At 28.6% G+C, this 9,512-nt stretch overlaps 1 protein-coding gene across 1 annotated transcript; it reads left to right on the top strand.

The window, feature by feature from the left end:
* The first annotated feature begins 4,974 nt into the window (after positions 1-4,974).
* LOC101213737 (probable inositol transporter 2) lies at positions 4,975-9,512 on the top strand. Its single transcript, XM_011651067.2, has 5 exons — positions 4,975-5,352; positions 5,470-5,540; positions 6,916-7,359; positions 7,433-8,032; positions 8,513-9,512. Exons 1-5 carry the CDS (start codon positions 5,202-5,204, stop codon positions 8,984-8,986), a joined length of 1,740 nt encoding a protein of 579 aa, XP_011649369.1. The 5' UTR covers positions 4,975-5,201; the 3' UTR covers positions 8,987-9,512.

Raw genomic sequence — 9,512 nt, 5'->3', positions numbered from 1 at the left:
CACAGGTTTTGGTGTCCACGACCTTTCTAATGGGCCTTATCGTAATATTGAAACCCAAGCCCAATGTATCATAACTCAAGCCTTGCTGATGGGCATCCATTCCAAACTGCTCCACCCGAAGGTGTTTTTGAACTTTTAAAATAAGTTCTTTTGGAAATAAATTATAATGTTTGACCATAGATTTTGAAATTGGAAAAGCACATCTTGCTCTATTACCTTCCAAATCCATCTCATGCTAAGTGGTGAAAGTTATTCCCATAATAGAGTTAGACGAGAAGAAAGGTCTAGCAAATAAAATGTCAAATCTAGTTTGATAGGGTTTAACGTGTAAGATTAAGCATTTAAGTATAGTTTGATTAATATTAAATTTATACGTGTAGAATTTTAAGCCGGAGCTGACGAACGGGAAAGAGTTTAAGTGGGGTGAAATCGGGTTGTGTTAGGTTGGGAGATATTCTCAACTCAACCTATATTTTTTTGTTATTTAGGTTGGCAACCCAAATTTAGTTTCTAACCCAACCCGTAAAATATGGATTGGGTATAGAGTTGTATAGTTTTTTTTTTTAGCTTATAGTTTCTAATGGTTATAAAAGTTCAAAAATGTTACATTTGAATTTCAAACCTACATAATTCAAAATTTCATACAATAGTTCAAATTTTATATACCTAATTTATTTTTTTATTAAATAATATATATATATATATTATTTAATAAAAAAATAAATTAGGTATATAAATTATGTATATAAATTAGGTATATAAAATTTTTAATTCGGGTTGGGTTGGGTTGAACCAAGTTTTTAAACCCTCCAACCCGAGACCCAACCCAACCCAAAAGAATAAAAAAAATTTAACCCAACCCAACCTTTATAAGATGGGTTAGGTAGTCCGAATTATTGGGTTTAACCTATATTCTTACAATCTTAAATTTGAGACGTTGTTTGAGAGTGGTTTAAGTTATATCTTTTCTAATTTCATTTATTGATCATATTACTTCGATAAAAAAATTTATGAAGAAATTCAAAAAAATGTTGATGTTCGAATTTCTAGAGTTCTTGAGACGAGAAAATCTCAATTATTTGAGAAATCGAGATTGATCTCCAATATGTTCTTGTTAAAATATCAATGTACTAATTTATGTTTACTTAATTTTATATTTTTACTTATCTAATTTTGTATATTAAGGCTCGTTTTGATTTATATTGAAAATTTCAATAAGAAAATCCTTTCTAATTAAAATTTTAATGTTTTAAAATGGTTGTAATTGAAATTTCTACGAGCTTTTGAAATATTTCACAAAACCCTTTTTAAAATTATTTAGAAATTTTTTCTTGAAAGCTATAATTTTTTATGTTTTTCAAACATTTAAAATTTTATGTACGTTGTCGTAAAGTTTTCTAATTAATCTTTTTCAACGAAAAGAATAGTTAAAAATAGTAAATTTGGCAAAATATTTACTAATATATATCAAAATTTTAGATTTTATCTATAATAAACATTTACAGACACTAATGTGTTTCTATAAGTGACATCGATAGATAATGATAGAAGTCTATCGTTTTATATCAGTGATAAAATCCAAAATTTTGCTATAGTTTTTAAATTATTTTAAATTTAAGTCTATTAGTTTTAATATGATTGGAATTAATTAGCGTTTTAGATTATATAATTCTTTTTTACTAAAACAACAAAAGAAGAAGAAACATATAAGCATTTTTGCATCATGTATTCCTCAACATCTTCTTTGTTTTTTATTATTTGGTTTCAATTTCATCCATTGTTTTAATTACAACACAAGTGATTTTAAAGAGAGTAACATACACATATCAAAACAAAAAAAAATATGGAGAAATTTTTTGGAGAAAAACAAAAGGACACAAAAGTTTTAGATAAGACCATTGTAAAATATTGGATTTAAGTTTATAAGTTTTATGATGATAGAAACTAAATTTAAATATTGTTTATTGATTACATCTCTACAAACTTTTATACAAAATTAAATATAACTAAATTAATCTAAATTTTATAAATATTTTTAAACAGTTTTTTCATTCATAATAAATTTTAAAATTAAGCATTATTTATATTATCTCTAAATTTTTGATGTGAAATCTAAGTAGTAGTGCATTTTTAATCAAATGAGTTTAGTTAGATATGGAGGAGTAATTGTTTGAATAAGATAAAGTAGGGAATTATTGTGCATTCAATTGAAAGGTAGAAATGAAAAGAAAGAAAAAGTAAAAGCTACCAATCATGATTTTTCTATACATTATTATTGTGTATAAGTGTTGAAAATGTTATATATTTTAAATTTTTTTATAATAAAAAGGAAATTGTAAAATGGAATATTAAGGAGTTGGCATTGCCAAATACAAATACTATGGAATATTATCATAAAAATCAAAGCGGTCCTCATCTTCTTTTTCAATGAAGAGTATCAATATCCCACTTTAGCCAACCTTTTTTTCTCCCTTTTCCCATTCATCTTTTTATATAAAACATGACCCATCTTAATTTTAACACTAAACCAACCTCTCTTTCTACCATCACTCAATTCCCTCAACCTCAATAATAATAGACCTTACAATACTACCCCTTCATAAACTACTTTTTTTCAATCTTTTATCATTCAAATATTGTAAAATTTTGTTATATTTATATAAATAGTTTTAGTTATTTTTCTTATTTTATTTTCAAACACGATGAGATAAGACTATTGGAATATAAAAGCTATAAAAGCAAAAGTGCTTTTTGGAGAAATCATTTAAGCTTCAAAGTAGGACTTTATGCTACCCTATTTGATTTGCATCAACTTTTTAAAAAGCAATATTTTCATTAAACCACACATAGCATTTTCACTTTCTAAATATGAAAATAGACATATCAACTGCTTTTTCAAATGTATATCTTTTAATAGTTGAATTGATAGAGAGTAAAGTAAAATTAAAATGGCAACTAAATCAAACCATTAGCTTTAACTTATGGTCAAATGTTCAATTCTTTTTCTCTCTGAAAATATATTCTAATAGACATTCATTATAAATTAAATGGAGTTATTTATTAAATTATAGCCAAAAGTTATTCTTGCTTCCTCAACTTTAATGAAAGTATAACATTTTAGTCCCTGCTAAGCTTTGCTAATTAAGTAATGATTTAGCTTTTTATATTTGTAAATTTGTAACCCTTCAGTTCATATCAATTTTAATGAGTAACCATTTGTAAAAATATATGAGTATAATTTAATGAATTTCGTTAAAAATTATCGGAATTATCAAATTTTTATTTTCAAACTATATAAAAATTGACATTTAATTTTAAAAAAAGAAATCTCTTATATATTTTGGTCAATCTTAACTTTATATTATATCAACTATAGATATTGATTGATAGAATTTATGAAGGATAGAATATCTAAAATTTGGTTACATCTAATAAATATTTTTACAAAATTTACCATTTACCGGATTTATTTACTGTTTTAGATAAACATATTTAGTATTATTTAATGAAGGGTAGGGACAAAAACAAATTAAAAGAACTCTTAAAATTGGCATTTTAGTGTTTGGCACCTAATAAATATCAAAGGCTGATGCATGTGCTGTTGTTTCATTACTGTATGAGGACCAAATATTAAGTATTTTAATGTCTTTGGTTAATTAAAAATAGATTAAATCTTTTTCTTCCTATAAAACAACAAAAATATATATTATATTTTTAAAGAAATAAAATAATAAAGTATCAAATGCTTATAGCCAAGTTTCCTTCAATGGTCTACATTGTTAGGCAAAAGCTCTTATTTTTTTTATAAGGTTCAAGTCCTTATAAAGAAAACATGTTAAAAAATAACAAAAGATAAGTCTTAATATAAATATATATATATATATATATATATATATATATATATATATAAATAATAATAATAATGCTCACACGCAATCATTTTGACTAAACTTACATAAATTGTTACTTAAATTGTCATCAATTAATTTATCATTAAACAAAAAGGAATGGGTTATCGAAATGGTGTATGATTGATAATCCAAACTTCACTATTCAAATTATGGATTCCATTTAATTTTGTGAAGATAAAGAATATTTAGTCTTCAAACACAAAATTAAAATCCTAAATAAATTAAATAGTAAAACAAATATTATCCTCTTACCCCCTGAAATCTTGTAGCTTTAATTTAAAATAACTAAATGTTTATTTTGTCTAATTATTTTAAGTTTGTTTTAATTTTAAATAAATGAAAAAGTTTAATATAATTTAATTTAATTCTAACACCATAATTAAATACTTTATTTATTTTTAGTTTATATGTGTATTTCATATCTAAATAGTCACATTGGCTATATGCATCATTTGCATCAATTGATGTACATCAAACACATACTTTCAAAACACATTGCAAAAATTAATCAATAAAGTTTGTGGCAAACCGGACTGTATCCCAATTTTGAAAAATAAAAGATGATTGGACATATTTTCTTGGTATAAAGATTTTTTCAATGATTATCCAATATTATTGGCCACTTAGCTAATTAAAAAATGTTAATCATAAAGAAAGTAAATAATATAAAAATGTTATTATTTTTTTTTTTTTGAAATGTCATAACGTAGAATCTTCAAGTAGCTTGAAAAAGAACAAGAACATGATTTGTAATAGCTATTTATTTATATTTTGAATTAAGGAGAAGAAGTAAATTAGTTGATGCATATCCATTTGGTTAACACATGATACATATATAGTCCAAAACACCTCACTCTACAAACAATATTCTACCGTTACACACTCCATTCTCCTGCATGTCTACTCATTTATTTTGGTTATTTTTTCATTTTCATCTTTCAAACTTATATAAATAATTGAAGGGGATAACTTTCAGTAAAAAGAAAAAAATTATATAAAAATAAAAGAAGGTTGAACATTGTTTCATATATATCATCATGTTCTGTCTTAGACTGAGACTTCAAATTGTCCCATTAGTTGACTTACATTCAACATCCCATTCTCCCAATTTCTTACCTCTCTCTCTCTCTCTTATTTATTCACTTCTTTCTCCTACCATCTTTTTCTGTCAGCAAAAACAAAAACCCATTTCCAGAATTTTGTCAAATGTGTTGAGCTCATCCATTTTGCTAAAAACCTCACAAAGATTTCTTTTCTTTCTTGGTGGTTTTGTTTTGGAGAGAAATAATAATGGAGGGAGGAATTCATGGGGGAAGCAGCAATAGTGATGATGGTTCTTCAACTTTTAGAGATTGTTTTTCTTTGGCTTGGAAAAATCCATATGTTCTTCGTCTTGCCTTTTCTGCTGGAATTGGTGGCTTTCTTTTTGGCTATGACACTGGTAAGTAATTATTATTATACTTATATCCATCGCGTTTACAATCAGTCAAATTATTAGTTCCACTTTGATTTGACACTTTTCATAAACTCAAAAATTAATTGGGATTTGTTTCTGCAGGAGTCATTTCTGGAGCTCTTCTTTACATTAGGGATGACTTCAAGTCTGTGGACAGCAGCACTGTTTTACAGGTCATTCTTTCTTTTATATCTTTTTTCTATAGTTAAATTTCATTCCATGACATCTTACAATTTGTCTTAACATCGCTTTACATTCACATTTTTAACATTCAGTAAACGCATTTCATATTTCATATGGACCCTTTTTCTTATTAAGATATATTTCAAAGTTCTTGATTATTTACTTTTTATTATTATTATTATTATTATTATTTCATATCTACCACTCCACCTATTTTTTAAATTCAAATTTCTACTCTATATATTTCAAAAAAAGAATAAAAACTTTTCTAGTGGCTTTTCCCCCATGCATTAAAACTTGATTGGTAAATCAGTAGTGTTTGTTACAGAAGCTTTGTTTGTTTAGATAAGACAATTAGTGATCATTTTTCTGGGAAAAGTGTCAATGGGTTGTTCTTTACATTTTCCAACTTTTTCTTCTCCACTTTATGGAAAGAATAACCTAAAGTGCAATACTATCTTCTTTGCTTTACATATTACTATTTTTCTAAAAACTAAAATCATTTTCTTCCCTCTAAATTTCCATTTATAGAATTGACAATTTAGTGTGTATTTTTTTTTTTTTAATAATTTTGTTCATGCATTAATTTTAAGATATAACTATTTTGTTGAAGCTTTGAATTTCTAATAATTAATTTAGTATCTATTGTTAAATAGTTTCCTAACATGTTTAAAGTTTTACTAACTAATACATCCACTTGATACATATTAAATTTTGGATTGAGAGCGTAACTTAAACTCTAAATTTTTAAACTTGTGCTCTAGAGTTTGTGAATTTTAGAGATGTTAATATATATATGAATTGTTTATTAGGCACAAAGTTGAATATTCAAATACTGATTGAACACAAATATTAAAAACTCAAGAATCTATTAAATTCTTTTTAAAGTTTAAAAAACAAAATTATATGTGAGCTCATAATTTAACATTAATGTATATTTGAAAATTGCATAAAATATCACTAGAATTCATAAAAAAAAAATAGAGCAATATTTAGATGCATTCCAGTTCTCAAATATATTTTTAAAAACAAATAAAAAAAAGTTTGTCATAGAACAAATTATGGTGGAAGAAATGGGTAGGATGACCTAGATTATGTTAGGTTATTGAAAGTTTTTTTAAGTTTACTTCGGCTAGATCTCCATCTTATCAATAGTTTTCTTTTATCACAACAACTGGGAGATGAAAATCAAATGCAAAACACTTTAAGGAAGTGTGATTGTGTCGATTACAATTAACTTACTTTGTCATCTTAGATTGTTTATGTGATCTTAAAGTAATATCAGTTTTGAAAGAATGAAATAGTAAACAAAGAGTTAAAAGAAATTTAATGCAACTGAATGTTTCGGTTGGTGACATAAAGCAGGAAACTATAGTAAGCATGGCAATTGCAGGTGCCATAATAGGAGCAGCAATTGGAGGATGGATGAACGATCGATTTGGTAGACGAACTGTAATTCTTATAGCAGATTTCCTCTTCTTCATTGGAGCTGTGGTCATGGCAGCTTCACCCGGCCCTTCCCTTCTCATTGTTGGTCGAGTTTTTGTCGGTCTTGGTGTTGGTATGGCTTCCATGACTTCCCCTCTATACATCTCTGAGGCTTCCCCTCCAAAAATTCGTGGTGCCCTTGTGAGCACCAATGGCTTTCTCATCACTGGTGGCCAATTTCTCTCTTATCTCATCAACTTAGCTTTCACCAAAGCACCAGGCACTTGGAGATGGATGCTTGGAATTGCAGGATTGCCAGCTCTCTTACAGTTTATATTAATGTTCTTACTTCCTGAGTCACCAAGATGGTTATACCGTAAGGTAATATAGGAGATACTTTTTAAAATTAGAGACTTAATAGACATGAGTTACAAAATGCTTTTTAATTTAACAGGGGAGGTCAGAAGAAGCTGAAAGAATATTAAGAAAAATCTACTCAGAAAACGAGGTAGAGGGGGAGATTAGAGATCTTAAGGAGTCTGTTGAAGCAGAGATCAAAGAGAAAGAGATTTCTGAGAAGATAAGCTTGATCAAACTATTGAAAACCAAGACAGTGAGAAGAGGACTTTATGCAGGAGTTGGACTTCAGATTTTCCAACAATTTGTGGGCATAAATACAGTTATGTACTACAGTCCTTCTATAGTTCAGTTGGCTGGCTTTGCTTCTAATGAGACTGCACTTTTGCTTTCACTAGTCACAGCTGGGCTAAATGCATTAGGCTCCATTGTCAGCATATATTTCATTGACAGAACAGGCAGGAAAAAGCTTCTAGTCATTAGCTTATTCGGTGTCATCATCTCTCTTGGCATTCTAACAGCAGTTTTTCATGAAACAACATCTCACTCTCCATTAGTTAGAATTACAAACACTCCACTTAAAGCTTATACATGCCCTGACTACAGCTTTGCCGACAATTCTGCTTCTTGGGATTGTATGAAGTGTTTGAAAGCCTCATCTCCAGACTGTGGATTTTGTGCTTCGGGAACCAATAAGGTAAAAAAAAAAGCACCAATTTAATTATCAAATGATTTGAAACTACTCCTTCTAGTGTTCAAATGTCATGGATGAGTGAAGAGATGCAAAAATGAATCAAACTCACATCAAATGATAAGAGAGATCCTTAAGATAACATGCAAGTATAGTTGAGAAATACTTAAAACTCCCACCTACTATTTTTTTTATTGGCTTAGTCACAGGATCGAACTCATAAATTAAGGGTGCTTGGTTGTAACAATCATATTAGTAAGTGGTTTTATGAAAAAAAATTTAGGATGCATGTAATTGAGCGAGCACAAAACATGTTACACTCTAAAAGAATTCAAGACAAGTAGGTAGCATGACCGTTGAATCTAGATTTCAAATCCTAGGCTAAAGTCACTATGAAAAGCCATACCAAACAAGTTTGGTATTTCCTTATATGTATGTTTCATACGCAAATATGACACTTTCTTTAATTGTGGTTGTTGTTTGCAGTTGTTTCCTGGGGAATGTTTGGTTGCTAATGACACAGTGAAGGGCTTGTGTCATGGTGAAGATAGACTATGGTACACGAGAGGATGTCCTAGCAAATTTGGGTGGCTTGCACTCATTGGTCTTGCTCTTTACATTATCTTCTTTTCTCCAGGAATGGGAACTGTGCCATGGATTGTGAACTCTGAGATTTATCCTTTAAGATACCGTGGGGTGTGTGGAGGAGTAGCAGCTACAGCAAATTGGATCTCAAACCTTATTGTTGCTCAGTCTTTCTTATCCCTAACTCAATCAATTGGGCCTTCATGGACATTCTTAATATTTGGATTGATTTCAGTAGTAGCACTTTTGTTTGTCCTTACTTGTGTGCCTGAAACAAAAGGTCTTCCAATTGAGGAGGTTGAGCAAATGCTTGAAAAGAGGGCTCTGCATTTCAAGTTTTGGGAGAAAAGGACTGATCCATCGGATAAAACCTAAGGAGACTGAAAAATTACTACTAAAAGTAAGGTTATACAACTTATTTTATAGGCAAGATTGCTTCGACTCAAAAGGTTTGTTGTTTATCAGTTAATGGTGCACATAGATGATAACATAGCAACCGTCAACTGAGCAAGACCTTTGTGGTCGAGGCACCTACTATCATCATTATGTCGATAATTTGATTTCTCATCTAATAATTGTTGAATTTAAAAAGAAGCGTAGAAATTTACGTTTTTTTTTCGAAGGTAGTTTATTGAGATTTGCAAATATTTGGATATTGGGAGAAACAAGGAGTAATATATATATATATATATATATATATATATCATTTAGTAGAACCATTGGCACCAAATAATTATGTATCACAATCAGCAAAAATCGATTGCCCTAGTTGCTTCCATTAAGTGGTTAAGACTGACTTTAGCCAAGGCACCTGAGATAAGTGTCATGTAGAATATAAAGTAATGCTACTGTACTTGAATTCCAAACTGCCTTCACACTAATAATATATAGGCTTCAATTA

This window comes from Cucumis sativus, chromosome 1 (genome assembly GCF_000004075.3).
Source record: "Cucumis sativus cultivar 9930 chromosome 1, Cucumber_9930_V3, whole genome shotgun sequence".
Classification (NCBI taxonomy): Eukaryota; Viridiplantae; Streptophyta; class Magnoliopsida; order Cucurbitales; family Cucurbitaceae; genus Cucumis; species Cucumis sativus.
Note: the sequence above shows the minus strand (reverse complement) of the source record. Positions and strands in the feature narration are given on the sequence as shown.

Bases quoted from the DNA above. Each gene is read 5' to 3' on its own strand.
- LOC101213737 (XM_011651067.2), top strand. From the start codon at position 5,202: ATGGAGGGAGGAATTCATGGGGGAAGCAGCAATAGTGATGATGGTTCT. The intron at 7,360-7,432 runs GTAATATAGGAG...TTAATTTAACAG, and splicing joins CAAGATGGTTATACCGTAAG to GGGAGGTCAGAAGAAGCTGA. The intron at 8,033-8,512 runs GTAAAAAAAAAA...TGTTGTTTGCAG, and splicing joins GTGCTTCGGGAACCAATAAG to TTGTTTCCTGGGGAATGTTT.